We start from the raw sequence: 18074 nt of genomic DNA on the forward strand, positions 1-18074 counted from the left end.
TCGGTCAGGGCAAATTTTCGACAGTGTCGTCAAGAGCTGTAGGGTATTTTCTATTGTTATGGCAGAATTCTCAGCGTTCGTAATACATGTAGAAGCACGGCGCCTGCCCTGAAGGTTCACAATGCTGCTACGCTTTGTCCAGGCAAGACGAGATTCAGATCGTGCTGGTGAACTTGACGCGATGAGCAGACAGACTCTCTCGAGTCACTGACAGTTCAAAGTTCAGTTACGTGTCTCTACATACATTACGAGCGGAATATATACAGTGTTATAGTTGAGTCATTGAGTCATACTTGGGGGTTTGAGCTGAGATATCCACGATTATTCCCTCTTCTGAAGGTATTTTTCAGCTAAATCCCTTTAGGGATGATTTTTCCTAATTTCAGTCCAACAACGTGTACAGTAGCTCGAAGCGATGTAGATAGCTCTAAGAAGTAGTGCTCTAAGCAAAGGATAATAAAAAATAAGAACATGGGATAAAAAGTTGGTACAGAATAAATATTGAATTCTGCGCCCTTGATTTGATTCTGAAATCACTTGTGAGAGAAAAATTTCATACGAAATTATCATGAGATCAAACAAAAAAATCTACTTTTTTGGTCAAACCCAACTCTTGAAGTCATACCGGTGGAATCTGAATTAAGTTACGGAAAACTCCAGATTCCAATGTGGACACCTGGACTGAAATTAGGAAAAATCATCCCTAAAGGGATTTAGCTGAAAAATACCTTCAGAAGAGGGAATAATCGTGGATATCTCAGCTCAAACTCCCCAAGTATGACTCAATGACTCAACTATAACACTGTATATTCCGCTCGTAATGTATGTAGAGACACGTAACTGAACTTTGAACTGTCAGTGACTCGAGAGAGTCTGTCTGCTCATCGCGTCAAGTTCACCAGCACGATCTTGAATCTCGTCTTGGCCTGGGACAAGTCGTAGCACATTGTGAACCTTCAGCACCGTGCTTACATTATTTAGAACTCTGAGAAATTCTGCCATAACAATAGAAATACTCTACAGCTCTTGACGACACTGTTGAAAAAAAATTGGCCTGACCGACGGACCTTTTCAGACGTACCTGTGAGGTCTACCTGATAGTGTGTGTACTCATCAGGTGTCAGATACCTGATCAGGTCACATGTAGTAGGGTCAGTAGGGACAAGGATTCGAACCCCAGTGAAGGCATGGAATTTTTAGCTCATTTCTTTGATAATTTTTCCATACTCTTGGGTTGTAGAAAATGCGTCAGACATAGACAGTCGCTTGATAATAATAACAAACTAAACTTCTAAACAAACTGGTATTTACCTTCCTTTGAAGACTTATTGATATTTTTGTTAAATTGATGCATTATGAAATAGTCTCCAACTGATTAAAAATGTTTGAAAATGCGTCCTTTCTAATACCTACTCAATAAAAGGTTATATATATCACAAGGTGTCGGAATATTTACTTCATTCCACTGATTAGGCCGGATACCACCTAGTACGCAAGGAACATAAAAAATGTTATCAAAACTTCAGTAAAATTATACTGGATGTTGCGAGAGACAAAAAAGGTAGTTTCGTGATCAGAAAGAGAGCCGGCATAAAAAATGTTATCAAAACTTCAGTAATATTATACTGGATGTTGCGAGAGACAAAAAAGGTAGTTTCGTGATCAGAAAGAGAGCCGCTACGAAGTACCTGATGATCTAATGAGGTCCAATTTTCCCTAATGTGCTGCTGAAGGATGTAGGAAATTTAATCAAAATCCGACCATTTCTTCTACAGTTATTGCGAAACAAAGGGACAGATGGACAGACAAACTAAAAATATGAGTATAATTGAACAAACTATGAAGTCAAGACAAATGAAAAAACCATCCAATTAAAACTTCTTTCGGTCATCAATCAGCACAAAAAGATATTCAGCATCAATCAGCACATAATTTTTTTGTTATACCATGTTATTTAACCCATAAAATAAACGAGACCTTGTTTAGACTGCTGGGGTAAAGGGACTTCTTAGTCTCATTCGAGCAGGAAGACAAATGAAAAAACTATCCAAGTAAAACTTCTTTCGGTCATCAATCAGCACAAAAAGATATTCAGCATCAATCAGCACATAATTTTTATGTTATACCATGTTATTTAACCCATAAAATAAACGAGACCTTGTTTAGACTGCTGGGGTAAAGGGACTTCTTAGTCTCATTCGAGCAGGATAAACAAGGTATATTCTATTCTATTCATGTATCCTATAATAACCGTATAGGGGAAGGACTTTTTTTCCAACCCTATTCGGTTAATGAAATGTATTAAGGAGCGCGGTAGAGCTACTAAGAGATACTATACGACACAGACCTTAATTAATCGTATATCACTAAAACCTTGTGACTCATATGAACATGAAAGTTCTTTAAGGACTCGATATGAATAATCTACCAGCTTATCAAAAGTATTCCGGTTAATGAAATGTATTAAGGAGCGCGGTAGAGCTCCGCCCCGCCAAGTCAAATATTGACAGCGCTACTAAGAGATACTATACGCCACAGACCTTAATTAGGTATGTATATCACTAAAACCTTGTGACTCATATGAACATGAAAGTTCTTTAAGGACTCGATATGAATAATCTACCAGCTTATCAAAAGTATTAAGAAAATCGTATCTGCCTCCACTCAATTACTCATGGTTTCATGGGACCAGGCAATTCCCATTAATATTGGGTGACTATAAATACGAGTACATGGGATCGTTATGTACTCCATATACCGTTTGCCTGTAACATAGATACTAATGGTTTATTCATAAAATCATTACAATGTATGGTAATTGTCATTACTATACGTTGATACTAACACTGCTTATTACTTTCCTCAAACATAAATTACTCAGTTGGAGAACAATGAATCCAATTTTTCTCGTTGTTGAATTTATATTATTTGAAAACCAATTAAAACAACGTTAGTTTATGTGGAGTTTGCCTGTAACATAGATACTAATGGTTTATTCATAAACTCATTACAACGTATGGTAATTGTCATTACTATACGTTGATAGTAACACTGCTTATTACTTATTACTTTCCTCAAACATAAATGACTCAGTTGGAGAACAATGAATCCAATTTTTCTCGTTGTTGAATTTATATTATTTGAAAACCAATTAAAACAACGTTAGTTTATGTGGTATTTGTTGAGACAATCTGTGTTTAAACTTGACAATTATGGTGGAGTATGTTTAACACTTCCTACAAATCAGGCATTCAGGCTTTGAAATGATATGTGTGGAACAGGTAGGTAACCGAATTCCAGAATGGTTTCTCATCTCGCTATTCACTAAATCTTCAAAGTTTTCGTTGGTACCTATAATTTAAGGAATTTCTTTCCACGTGTACGATTGTACGTCCACCCTATCTAGTAATTCTAGTCTTTTTCAGAGGTAATTTTCCACATTTCCCACCTCCTTCCTCTTGAGCATAATACGTAGGATTCTTCTTCCTCTTGTATTTATTTGCTCCAAATATTGGCGACCATCCTTGCTATGATGACTTTATTGATGTCTCCTCTGAACAGTTCAGTGGTTGTTTTTGGAGAACCATCTCCTCAGGTTCTTCAGCAATGATATTTCTTCCAGGACCTTACCCACTTTCCCTTCGAGAAGTGCTTTGAGGAGCTCTGCATTTATAACTTTACTGGACACGTCTCTTGTTCGTCCATCCGTCCCTGTGCCTTATTCTTTAATTACTATTATGTAAATTTATGACCGTTTTGTTAGGTCGTTCATTATGCCACGGTGTGAAATTAGCTGTAAGAATATTTATCTTTGTCTTGTTTCAACTGGTCGTTTAGTTCAACTATAGTAATTAGTGCTATCAGTATGTTCGATAGCATACGTACACTCGTAATGTTTCTCATACAATGTACCAATATCGGATGTGTTGAGATGAGATTTTATCTTTTTATTTGACATTTTATATCCGACGCGACGCTTTTATCTCAAAAGACCTTTGTTTGAATTGGTCTGTCCTCTTAGAAATCTTGTCACATCCCCGATCTGGCCCTTATTATTACTTTAGGGGAAACGAATATTACAGCTCTCAAATTTACTTGCCTTTCTCACATTTTTAGTCTGCAAAGTAAATTACTTACTTTACTTTTCGTGTCTAGATAAGATTCATGAGTCAAATCTTGCCCATCCAGAAAAGAGCAGTTTGTCTAGCCATGTTGTTAACATGACCAAAGAACCCTACGATTAATTGGGTTCTATAAATATCAATTTTATTCTCACAAAACTTGTTACCATTCCTGAACCACAATCTGTGGACTGGTTAATCAATACAGTCGAACCTGTCTAAGTGGGAATCCAAGGGACCGACAATTTTTTCCCACTTATCCAGGTTTCCCAGTTAAAGTGTCCTACTTAGAGAGGTTGCCATGAAGGGGCCAAGATTTTTCCCAGTTATCCAGGTTTCCCACTTAGACAGGTTCGACTGTAGTAACAATATTCTAACCCAAATTTTCTTAGGGGGCCTCTGGTCATGTTCAGGGAGTAAGGTACAAAGTACTTTTCGGAGATACATATTTAGTAGGTACACTCACGTACGGAAAAATCGGGATAGATTGACTTGAGAACTTTTTCACTATAAAAAGGAACTTAGAGCGGGGTTTACCAAATCAGAATTGAGATCAATCTAGGATTGACGTATTCTTAATACCCAGTTCAATCCAGAATTGAAGCCAACTCTGACTTCATAAAACGCGGTCCTAGTAATTGTAATGCTGTGATCTGTGATATCCACAAAAGTTGTGAAGAAGCTCTCTGCTTTACCACAAAGAATTCATGATTTGATTGTGATGATTTTTTTTGTTCAGAAAAGGCGGTCAGAGTAAAAGGAATGAAAATGCAAATAATCTTTTTTTTTTCTCACTCGAGTGTGAATTTCGCAATCGTCTTCTTAAAGCTATCTACATCGCTTCGAGCTACTGTACACGTTGTTGGCCGTTTATGTATGAATAGATTGTTTAGTTAGGTTGTCCATAAAATAAACAAGGCGTTCTATTGTATTCTCTATTCCTTGATTTATAATAGCTTGATAGCCACTATTGCATTCGCCAGCACGTAGCCACTGCAGTAAGTCAAAGCCTCCTTCTTAGAGCTATCTACATCGCTTCGAGCTACTGTACACGTTGTTGGTCGTTTATGTATGGATAGATTGTTTAGTTAGGTTGTCCATAAAATAAACAAGGCGTTCTATTGTATTCTCTATTCCTTGATTCAAAATAGCTTGATAGCCACTATTGCATTCGCCAGCACGTAGCCACTGCAGTAAGTTAAAGCCTCATTTGGGATAAAAAGATAAGAATTCAACTCGAATTAATCCATTTGATAACATTGGAAATCTTTAAGCGTCAAATCGAAAAGATTTATCTTAACATTGATATGGAGCACTTGAGAATTTTCAAGTGAGCTACCGAGCTACTTGTTGGCCCATGTCTTGTAATTGCTGAGTGAGATTGCCGCGTAAGCGCAGACTTGGAAAACGTCCAAAAGTTGAACAGGGAAGGGAGGTCAACATGTGACTGTAGACCTGGGTGTTAGTGGGTTCCTTGTTTCAATATTATGTGCAATCATGAAAATTCCCTCCGTGGTAGAAATTTACCAACTACTAGTTGGAGAAAGGCTTCTTTTTTTCACTGGGAATTTGTTTCTCAGTACATATTGACGAATTTTTTAGTGTTAAATAAGTCTGCCATCCAATTTTCTTAGTATTCAATAAGTCTGCTATCAAATTTTTGAGTGAGATTGTAACTTAATTGACATGCTGTAAAAGCGTGTGGCCTGTTACATGTAGTAGGGACAAGGATTCGAACCCCAGTGAAGGCATGGAATTTTTAGCTCATTTCTTTGATAATTTTGCCATACTCTTGGGTTGTAGAAAATGCGTCAGACATAGACAATTGCTTAATAACAAACTAAACTTCTAAACAAACTGGTGTTTACCTTCCTTTGAAGACTTATTGATATTTTTGTTAATTTGATGCATTATGAAATAGTCTCCAACTGATTAAAAATGTTTGAAAATGCGTCCTTCATCCAATTTTCTTAGTATTCAACAAGGTTGCTATCAAATTTTCCATTATCCACTTGGTATAACTTCCCTAGTATTGTCATCCATCAGTAGCAAATATAGTCTTCCAGGTAATGTCATGGGATTCGCCTACTTTCCTTGGGGATTTCCCCAGGTTTCTACTTTGTGCGCACCTTGTATACAAGCTGCCGAGTTGCTACTTGCTCAGCAGTGAGTACCCAACTGATAAATATCATACATCATTGATTCAGTTGTTTGACTTCTCATACAGGGTGTTCTGCAAATGCTGTTACCCCGTTGGCCGCAATAAGGTAGACCCCAGTAGCCTGTTCCACGAAATTTTGGAATGATAATAGTTATAAAGTGTTGATAGTAATTTAGTATTTCTTAGTACTTTTAAGTCCGGCTGGGGGGCTTAAAAAAGGGAGTACTTAGTCCAGCTTAGTCTGGCTGGAGACTTTAAACTAGGAGGATACCAGCCTGAAATTTCCCTTGCTAAAGAAATAGAAAAGGTTGAGTGCGAAGGGCATCAGGCCAAAGCAATCACCCTAGCTAGGGCTGATTGAGAAGCTGACGAATTAAATCGCAATGCATCTCCAATTCTCCATTTGCCCATATACTTTGTAGTGACATATTCAAGTACCTATAATCTTTATCCTCGTATATTTACTTTTCTCAGAAAAAAAAAACCAATAAAAAAAGTACCAATAATGACTTGTGCAGTCAATTTTTTCACGTTGCCATTTTTAAGATGAACACATGTCGAGATAGCGTTTACGATAAGGTTTGATAGAGTACTCTTGCTTATACTGACTACTGTGCAGATAGCGAAGTTACCTCCTGTTATCACGAGATACTCGGCGTAGTAAATAAAGAACAGGATAAATCAAGTACCCAAGTTCTTCACGAATATTTTACTGTCAATTAACTGCGATTATGATTACACATTATGCAACTGTGAATCAGCTCAGAGGAAACGAAATCCTACTGAATTCATCGTTAATAAAAAGAGATGTTAGCGGTTGGGAAAGAAAGGAAACACTCCGCCTCAATTAACATAACCGTTTAAGCAGAATTGAATTATAAAAGATTACGGCTCTAATAAAAGTCCATAGGACGATAGAATTCTACAGTCCAGTTGAATTGTATGGCCTTTGAACTTTGTAATCGGAACCAGGATTTTTCTACTTCATTCATTTTACTTGTTAGGCAGAGAAGTTCATTCTCCCAGCACAGCATTTATTTCGAAACGAGTCCATAGGACGATAGAATTCTATAGTCCAGTTGAATTGTATGGCCTTTGAACTTTATAATCGGAACCAGGATTTTTCTACTTCATTCATTTTACTTGTTAGGCAGAGAAGTTCATTCTCCCAGCACAGCATTTATTTCGAAACGCATTTTGCTTGTGAATAACTTCTAGTTTCGCAATGATTTTCAAGCTCTCGAAACCTGTCCCTAAGTATTATTTTCAGGAGGCTTTTTACTTTAAAAGAGGGTGAGTTCGCCTTGCAAGTTCAATACTTCTTTGCGTACAAAATAGTTCAAACAAAAGCTTGGTCTTTCTCGCTCCCTTTTTCTTTCGTTTAGAGACCTGTTGATTGTTGAAGCCAATATTCTGAGATGAATCGGCATAAAATCTTTCTTTAGGGGGCAAAATCATGTTTTAAATTCTTTAGAATCATAACAGCCATGTGCTTCTTACCAAGCTATAGAAGGTGGTCGTTTGAACTCCGCTTGCCTGATGAGCTAGAGAGCGTGGGTTCAATCTCAGCCGAGGCGAAACGAGATGTGCAATTATTCTCTTTAGGAAAGTGAAGACATTTTTCTTCCTTTTTATCTGTATATGGGGTTGTCATTTTTTTTTTTTTTTTTTTTTTTTTTTTTTTTTTTTTTTTTTTTTTTAATTTGGCAATAGTAGCAGCCAACTGCTGGCTGAGGTAAATGGACTCTTTAGTCCTAATTGGGGAGTATAAATAAGCACTGTTGAACGATTGTATTGATAAAACTAGATGGCAAACGAAATTTCTTCTAAACTTGAAGAACCTGGTAGGGTTCCCATGACCGCTGCCGAGTTCCTCCACTAGCGAGAGAACTGTCAAGCTGTGTTCACACTCAATCAACGGTGTGTGAACACAGCTTTATAACTATATTTTTCATTTCCACCCTGTATGGCAGGTAAGATTGTATCAAGTGCTCGAAAATCTCATTTCATAATTTGATGTAATAAAATACAATTCAAGTGAGGATCATACCAATGGAATATGAACATACTGGATGACACGATTTCAAGTACCTGTAGTCTGTTCCACGAAAGTCTGGATGAAAATCACGAGTCTGGAGAAGTCATCTAGTAAACAAAAGTACCCTACCTTACGAGTATCTTCTTCTTCCTTGCCTTTTCCCGTATTCAGACGGGGTCGGCGTTTTTTGTCAGCCTCTCGTTTTTCGTCAGCTTCTCAATCAGCCCTAGCTAGGGTGATTGCTTTGGCCTGATGCCCTTCGCACTCAACCTTTTCTATTTCTTTAGCAAGGGAAATTTCAGGCTGGTATCCTCCTAGTTTAAAGTCTCCAGCCAGACTAAGCTGGACTAAGTACTCCCTTTTTTAAGCCCCCCAGCCGGACTTAAAAGTACTAAGAAATACTAAATTACTATCAACACTTTATAACTATTATCATTCCAAAATTTCGTGGAACAGGCTACTGGGGTCTACCTTATTGCGGCCAACGGGGTAACAGCATTTGCAGAACACCCTGTATGAGAAGTCAAACAACTGAATCAATGATGTATGATATTTATCAGTTGGGTACTCACTGCTGAGCAAGTAGCAACTCGGCAGCTTGTATACAAGGTGCGCACAAAGTAGAAACCTGGGGAAATCCCCAAGGAAAGTAGGCGAATCCCATGACATTACCTGGAAGACTATATTTGCTACTGATGGATGACAATACTAGGGAAGTTATACCAAGTGGATAATGGAAAATTTGATAGCAACCTTGTTGAATACTAAGAAAATTGGATGGCAGACTTATTGAATACTAAGAAAATTGGATGGCAGACTTATTTAACACTAAAAAATTCGTCAATATGTACTGAGAAATTGGATAGCAAATTCCCAGTGAAAAAAAGAAGCCTTTCTTCAACTAGTAGTTGGTAAATTTCTACCACGGAGGGAATTTTCATGATTGCACATAATATTGAAAGAAGGAACCCACTAACACCCAGGTCACATGTTGAACTCCCTTCCCTATTCAACTTTTGGACGTTTTCCAAGTCTACGCTTACGCGGCAGTCAACATTGAGTAACAGATCTCAATAGTTCGTCATAGTTCTTAGAAGTCATGTATTGACTTGGGAAAAACACCTTTGTATATCTCTTATCAATGTTGAAGGAAAGAAATTTTCTCTCTCTCTCTCTTTCAAGCTTGTGTGGTGTAGTGGTCACTGCGCTGCATGCGGGAGATCCGGGTTCGATTCCCGGCGGGGTAAAAAAAAGAAAAAAAAGTATCATGCAAATGATTAATTCCGTGACTGTCTGTTGCGCGGCCACTTTGGAACTCATCCCCTTTTTAAAATCAGTGATTTTAAAAAGGGGATGAGTTCAAAAATGGCCGCGCAACAGACAATATCTCTTATTCATCAAATAAATAATTTAAATCCAGTTAAGATAAGAATAGAATTCACATGAGACTGGAACGTAAAAGAAGAAGAAAACACGGGATCCTTTACATTCTCACAGTACGGTATCAAACACAGATCTAGAACTGAATATTTTAGTGCGAACAGTCTGCCAATTCTGATGATATGCAAATGCAATCAACATGTGGATCTGCTATATGCAATGGATTCAAGACAGACAATTCTGCACCGAACAGTCTGCCAATTCTGATGATATGCAAATGCAATCAACATGTGGATCTGCTATATGCAATGGATTCAAGACAGACAATTCTGCACTCTTAACCTTACAAATTTTCAGCTCCTTCGCACCAACACCTACTTGACCCCAAACTAACGTCCTTGATACTCGAGATAAATCATCACCCGATTGTCACCGTATGTCGCCAAGGTTAAGAACCACTGACCTATCCATCACATGTCACCATCACTCATTACGTCCCTATGGTACGTCACACCCATTACGAGCTGTTTCATCAACTTGCGTGATGATTGGAAAGAAAAATTTGCCAAGCTCCGTGACCAAGTGGTTAATAACACTGACCGAGTGGTTAATAACACTGACCGATTGGTTAATAACACTGACCGATTGGTTAATAACACTGACCGAGTGGTTAATAACACTGACCGATTGACTCTTCAACCGGAGGTTGCGGGTTCCGGTGTACAGACAGACCAGCCCGATTGTCACCGTATGTCGCCAAGGTTAAGAACCACTGACCTATCCATCACATGTCACCATCACTCATTAACTCATTACGTCCCTATGGTACGTCACACCCATTACGAGCTGTTTCATCAACTTGCGTGATGATTGGAACGAAAAATTTGCCAAGCTCCGTGACCGAGTGGTTAATAACACTGACCGAGTGGTTAATAACACTGACCGAGTGGTTAATAACACTGACCGAGTGCTTAATAACACTGACCGAGTGGTTAATAACACTGACCGAGTGGTTAATAACACTGACCGAGTGGTTAATAACACTGACCGAGTGGTTAATTTTTTTTTCGTTTCAACTTTGCAATGTAAAACGAATTCGTACTTTTCAAGCCCGTTACCAAGCAAAACAGTCGCTTTGCGAGCGTCAAGAGTAAAATAATCTCAGTACCAAAGTACACAAAGATTTTTTTTCTCTCTCTTCTCAATATTATACATGCCATTTCTTTCTAGTGCATCGATGAAAAAGGCACTTTAACTCCGCTTTACACGAAATTTATTCAATACAATTATACGACTTTCAAAATCACTGTATTTCAAATACTAGCCAGTCTACCTTACCTGCACTGCGATGAAGAAGCCCATCATGTGGATGTTGTAAACTTTGGCCAAACCAAACGCGTAGGTCGAAATCCCGGACAGAATCATACCGATCGAAATGTAGTACCTAAGATTGACCTGCTCTGCCAGCATTCCACTGAAACAAAAGGGTTAATCATTAATCACTGATAATGGGTTAATTATGAACAAATTAATCACTGATTTTAAAAAGAAGATGGATGAGTTCAAAAATGGCCGCGCAACAGACAGTCACGGAATCAATCATTTGCATGATACTTTTTTTTCTTTTTTTTTTACCCCGCCGGGAATCGAACCCGGGTCTCCCGCATGCAGCGCAGTGACCACTACACCATAGAAGCTTGAAAGAGAGAGAGAGAGAGAAAATTTCTTTCCTTCAACATTGGAACATGTTTCCCTTCATTGGGAGAATGATTTGGACTCATTGATAAAGAGTTTTACGCGAAATTAATTCACGGTCATTGAGTACTTCATTGTTCCGCGACGCAACCAACATTTGCAGTCGTAAGAACAAAGCTCCTGTTTATTAAACACTTCCTGGGAAATACATTTCTTTTTCATGAAGTACTTCATAAGTTATCTCACTTGAGTAAACGCGCATAATCATAATTCTCAGAAGTTGTATTAATAGCCAAGTAGTAGCTGTACACGGCGCGCGACCTAATCTATTATTACGACCTACTCGACGTAGCTTAACCCATGTGACCTCTCCCCTATAAAACATACGAAAGATCTTCTCCCAGAATTTCTTCGCGCAGAGGAGAATCAAAGTTGCAAAAAAGGGACCACAAGACGGTATACGCTAGTGCATCGTAAATTCGGCAATCAGTGCCCAATTCTGCATGTATTGTAACAGCTATGCAATTCACAAGTGGACTTGCTATAGTTGATTCAAGACAGACAATTCTGCATTGTATCAGCTATGTCTCTAGGTAAGTCGGTAGATAAGATCGTCGCCGTCGGCAGAAGATAATACTCATCTGCTGGCCAAGCTAAGTTCGTTCCGCGACGCAACCAACATTTGCAGTCGTAAGAACAAAGCTCCTGTTTATTAAACACTTCCTGGGAAATACATTTCTTTTTCATGACTCACGAACACACGATTTCTGCGATTGCGAAATTCACACTCGAGTGAGAAAAAAAAAAGATTATTTGCATTTTCATTCCTTTTACTCTGACCGCCTTTTCTGAACAAAAAAAATCATCACAATCAAATCATGAATTCTTTGTGGTAAAGCAGAGAGCTTCTTCACAACTTTTGTGGATATCACAGATCACAGCATTACAATTACTAGGACCGCGTTTTATGAAGTTTTTGTGGTAAAGCAGAGAGCTTCTTCACAACTTTTGTGGATATCACAGATCACAGCATTACAATTACTAGGACCGCGTTTTATGAAGTCAGAGTTGGCTTCAATTCTGGATTGAACTGGGTATTAAGAATACGTCAATCCTAGATTGATCTCAATTCTGATTTGGTAAACCCCGCTCTAAGTTCCTTTTTATAGTGAAAAAGTTCTCAAGTCAATCTATCCCGATTTTTCCGTACGTGAGTGTACCTACTAAATATGTATCTCCGAAAAGTACTTTGTACCTTACTCCCTGAACATGACCAGAGGCCCCCTAAGAAAATTTGGGTTAGAATATTGTTACTACAGTCGAACCTGTCTAAGTGGGAAACCTGGATAACTGGGAAAAATCTTGGCCCCTTCATGGCAACCTCTCTAAGTAGGACACTTTAACTGGGAAACCTGGATAAGTGGGAAAAAATTGTCGGTCCCTTGGATTCCCACTTAGACAGGTTCGACTGTATTGATTAACCAGTCCACAGATTGTGGTTCAGGAATGGTAACAAGTTTTGTGAGAATAAAATTGATATTTATAGAACCCAATTAATCGTAGGGTTCTTTGGTCATGTTAACAACATGGCTAGACAAACTCCAAGTTTTGTGAGAATAAAATTGATATTTATAGAACCCAATTAATCGTAGGGTTCTTTGGTCATGTTAACAACATGGCTAGACAAACTGCTCTTTTCTGGATGGGCAAGATTTGACTCATGAATCTTATCTAGACACGAAAAGTAAAGTAAGTAATTTACTTTGCAGACTAAAAATGTGAGAAAGGCAAGTAAATTTGAGAGCTGTAATATTCGTTTCCCCTAAAGTAATAATAAGGGCCAGATCGGGGATGTGACAAGATTTCTAAGAGGACAGACCAATTCAAACAAAGGTCTTTTGAGATAAAAGCGTCGCGTCGAAAGTAAAGTAAGTAATTTCCTTTGCAGACTAAAAATGTGAGAAAGGCAAGTAAATTTGAGAGCTGTAATATTCGTTTCTCCTAAAGTAATAAGGGCCAGATCGGGGATGTGACAAGATTTCTAAGAGGACAGACCAATTCAAACAAAGGTCTTTTGAGATAAAAGCGTCGCGTCGGATATAAAATGTCAAATAAAAAGATAAAATCTCATCTCAACACATCCGATATTGGTACATTGTATGAGAAACATTACGAGTGTACGTATGCTATCGAACATACTGATAGCACTAATTACTATAGTTGAACTAAACGACCAGTTGAAACAAGACAAAGATAAATATTCTTACAGCTAATTTCACACCGTGGCATAATGAACGACCTAACAAAACGGTCATAAATTTACATAATAGTAATTAAAGAATAAGGCACAGGGACGGATGGACGAACAAGAGACGAACAAGACGAACAAGAGTTGTGTCCAGTAAAGTTATAAATGCAGGGCTCCTCAAAGCACTTCTCGAAGGGAAAGTGGGTAAGGTCCTGGAAGAAATATCATTGCTGAAGAATCTGAGGAGATTGTTCTCCAAAAACAACCACTGAACTGTTCAGAGGAGACATCAATAAAGTCATCATAGCAAGGATGGTCGCCAATATTTGGAGCAAATATGTAAGACACACCGCTCATACAGGGTCACGCCGGGCCTCTGACATTCGGAAAGGGCAAAGGTCAATGTAAAAGTTAGAATACCAGGGTCCAACGGTCCACAATAGTGCTTATTTTTACCAGACTGGAATAAGAGCACTAACTCGACATTATTCTAAATGAAATCTGGAGATGCTGGGTTTGAATCCCGGGGAGGTGCTAGGTTGCTGTCGTTTTCTACCCAAACCTTTTTCGTTCCCGGACAGGCATGCAATGTAAAATACCTAATATGCCTAGAAGTAATGTGAAAACGGCCCCCATAACTTTTAATTCGCAAATATTTGGCTCACAAAACAAAGGGGGGGGGGGTTGGATTGAAAGCATAATAATGTAAAATACCTAATATGCCTAGAAGTAATGTGAAAACGGCCCCCATAACTTTTATTTCGCAAATATTTGGCTCACAAAACAAAGGGGGGGGGTTTAAATTGAAAGCATAAGACAACTTCGTGTGCGATGTTGCCTATTGCCTATTTTCATCGTGAAAATTGTTGAAAATACACGCCACACCAAAACACATCGGAAGATTAATACTCTGCCTAGATACTCGTATTGCGTCTTGGCACATGTTTGTCACGTGTTCAGAGGGAAAACTAGGGATATACTGGATGAAGATGCTATAGTGGGTGCGAGTTATAAAAAGAACTACTCTTTTTAGTGGATTTGACTCAATGATCCAGATCCTAACTCCCTATACCTACAGGGAGTTGTGCGAGATGTAGTTTACAAGCTAGAAATGAACTAAAAATGAGGTAATGAGGATAAAGGAATTGAAAAATCCTTCAGTAAGCGCGGCATTCAAATTATAAGCTACCTACGCTACGTACTGAAATAGTATACACAGATTACCCCATTTCATTTCACTATTAGGCACAGGGATGGATTAATTAATTTGTAAATTAAATTGAAATTTGTTTTTATATAACATCTTCCATCTACAAAAGAAGATAAAACATATTCTACTTAAAAGAAGATAATTATGCCCAACATATTCATGTTATTTGTTATCATAAATAACATATCAACTCCACTAACATAATAACACAATTAAACCACGTATGTCTTTTGTTATTAATAGCGTAAGCACACACAAAACATGTTATTTATTGTCATAAATAACATATCAACTCCACTAACATAATAACACAATTAAACCACGTATGTCTTTTGTTATTAATAGCGTAAGCACACACAAAATTCATCAACACATTACAATGGAACGTCACACATGCATATCCCTTTGACTTCCAATACCACTGCACGGGAAGAGATAAATTTTCCGCCCGAGCTATCTAAAGACCTGCCTCGGTGGTGTAGTGTTTAAAACGCCTGGTAAACAGGAGGGCGTGGGTTCAATCCCAGCCGAGGTATAGAATTTTTTCCTCAATATAATTTGAGAATTTGACCACAGTAAAAGTAGTAGCCTACCGCTGGAGTAAAGGGACTTTTCAGTTCTATAATACGAGCAGTATAATTACCTACTACTGCTAGTACCTCCTGTTCCTTCTTTTTACTGAATCTTTCTGCTGGGATTCGAATCGCATTTCTTCTGGTTACAAATCCAATACCTTCGCCAACTAATGGGGCAGCTAAGCAGGGCGTGATTAAATTGGATGCAGGGAACGAAAGGCATGTCGCATATAAAATGCAGCCAAAAATATTTATCTATGAAATCAAATTTTAATAAGACCTATTCTATACCATTCCGCTCTATTCTAAGGTACGTTCTCGTGTCTAGCATATTTTTCATATTGGGCCCATCATCACGTTCTATTACAGGTGAAATGGATTGCCACTTTTTCTCTACTCGTCCCACCTTGGGTCACTCTAAAACAAAACTAGTGGATCAGTGAACTGTAGGACAAAACGCAAAAGGCGATCATGTTTAACTCAGGCAAAAGGCGTCCAAAGACCCAAAATCTAATACCGGCCATTCACACTCAGACCGACTGACAGACCTAAGAGGCACGAGGACAGAGTATTTTTGAAAAAGGTTAGACAGGATAGGAGAAAGCTAGCCGTTCCGAAAACGAACATTATCCCTTCAGGATAAAATCCGCCTGGGCGGGAATCGAATCCGCGGCCTGACGCTTACAAGGCAGACGCGCTACCAACTAAGCTAACTAGACTGGGTGTGATCTCACTTAGTTCAACTACCCATCATTTATACCCGTTCAGGGCCGGATTACCCATAAGGCAGAATGGCAGACTGCCACGGGCCCCGCGCTTTTGGGGGCCCCGCGCTTTGAGGACTTACACTAGATATTATGGGGTTTTTCTATTTTAAAAAAAACTCGAAATCCGTAGGTAAATATTGATACAAATGAATGAGGTAGGTATAGAAGTGTTTTCTAGTAGGGAGGGGGTAGGTCCTGGGGGCCCCGCGGGGGGCTAATCCGGCCCTGTACCCGTTGAATAGAAGAGTACGTAACACACAAAGTTAAATATAGAATATAGTCATAATAATTAATAATGACGAGCAGGGTAATCATAGTGTTTACTCAGTGTACTAGATTTCCATTGTTTTCAGTACTGTTCACACGCAAGGTCTGTTTTTCATTCCGACGTGGGTGCAATGCGAACCCGACGCATGTTTTTCATTCCACTTCCCCTACTTTAGCGTCAACGCTGCGTCTTAAATCCCTGATGCGAGTACCTACCTATTCTCCAGTGCTTGTCTCCTTTGGGAAAAGCAGCAAGTATAATGGTTGAATAAATGCCCACGTCTTCACAATATTTATATAATAAAAAATATTATTGGTACCTATTAAAGGATATTGAACACCTACTCACCTATGCTCTTGGCCTCTTCTCTACAGAGAGAATGTCATCACACAACTCTTGTGTCAAATTTACCAAGCTATTAGACCGAAATGTCAAAGTTGAACGGTGAGAAGCTGTTAAACAGACAGATGGCTAAAAGTTCAACAGTAATCTAAAGTTAATATTAATAGGTAGAATCTGAAATGTATTCTCAGAAATCACAGTTATCACAGATTATGTACACGTAACACGTAAGTAGATACTCCAAAATCTGGGGCCTCAGTTTTTTCAAAAAAATTCAAATTTTCCCTCCACAGACCACAGAGAAAAACACCCTTCACGAATTCTACACTTCACTCAAAATTTTACTCTGTGTTCTTTTGGCACGAAAATTTAAATTTCAAAAGCCGAAACACCAGAAAAGCGAAAAAGGAGAAAAAGTCACAAAACTGAAGTGATAACAGGGAAATTCACCTATTTAGAGAGCTACATTGAATCTTTTATCTTTCACTCACCATGCCTACTTGGAATCAAATTCAGTCTCAGCTCAGGAACCAGAACAATCCTGTGGTTTTCTTTGACATCAGTGTGGGAGCTACTGTAAGTATACCTACCTACCTACTTGTTCATAACTGATTCTTGACCATTAGATGAAGAACAAGCTCTTCTGGGCTTACAGGAGTTATAGGTATCAGGTCCTCATGCATTACTGAAGTCAACCGACATAGTGCACACTCAAAAAGCCCACCTAGAGGCTTAGGTGTAGGGATCTAACATACCTTAGTTGTGTTAAGCTTAACAAATCTACGGGCAATCCTGTGCAGCTGGATTTCCCAGTCACTCTCAGATTGTTGCCAAATATCTGGTAAATATTGTCACTAAAAACCTTAGCAGTTATACTGATACTGATATCTTTTTCTTTACTTAATTTAAAAACTTTGTTGTCCTTTCTAGGAAATTGGCCGAATGATTTTTGAGCTTTTTGCTGACGTTGTTCCCAAAACAAGTGAAAATTTCAGACAATTTTGCACTGGGGAATTCAGGCGGGATGCTGTACCCATTGGATTCAAGGGAGCATCTTTTCACAGGGTTATCAAAGACTTCATGATTCAAGGAGGAGACTTTGTAAATGTAAGTATGTTGCCTTAGTACAAAGGTAGATACTTACCTACCTTTGTACCTTGTAAAAAAAAAAAAAAAAACTACCTAGGTAATAACATTTTTTCTGAGAATGATCTCAGCTGTAAGTTTAAGTTCATTCTCCTTGAGATCGGAAGAGCGTCGTGTAGGGAA

General features: G+C 38.5%; 2 protein-coding genes across 2 annotated transcripts in view; both read left to right on the forward strand.

Moving 5' to 3' along the window:
- The window catches only part of LOC103509529 (glucose-6-phosphate exchanger SLC37A2-like), a 42911-nt gene that overhangs the window by 9289 nt on the left and 15548 nt on the right, over positions 1-18074 (forward strand). The window lies entirely within an intron of this gene.
- The window catches only part of LOC103509525 (peptidyl-prolyl cis-trans isomerase H), a 3946-nt gene continuing 2662 nt past the window's right edge, over positions 16791-18074 (forward strand). Inside the window, exons 1-2 of the mRNA XM_008474148.2 lie at positions 16791-17381; positions 17736-17912. Of these exons, the coding sequence (XP_008472370.1) occupies positions 17298-17381; positions 17736-17912 (261 nt within the window). The 5' untranslated portion in view covers positions 16791-17297. The remainder of the gene's footprint in view (positions 17382-17735; positions 17913-18074) is intronic.

This window comes from Diaphorina citri, unplaced genomic scaffold (genome assembly GCF_000475195.1).
Source record: "Diaphorina citri unplaced genomic scaffold, Diaci psyllid genome assembly version 1.1 scaffold507, whole genome shotgun sequence".
NCBI lineage: Eukaryota > Metazoa > Arthropoda > Insecta > Hemiptera > Psyllidae > Diaphorina > Diaphorina citri.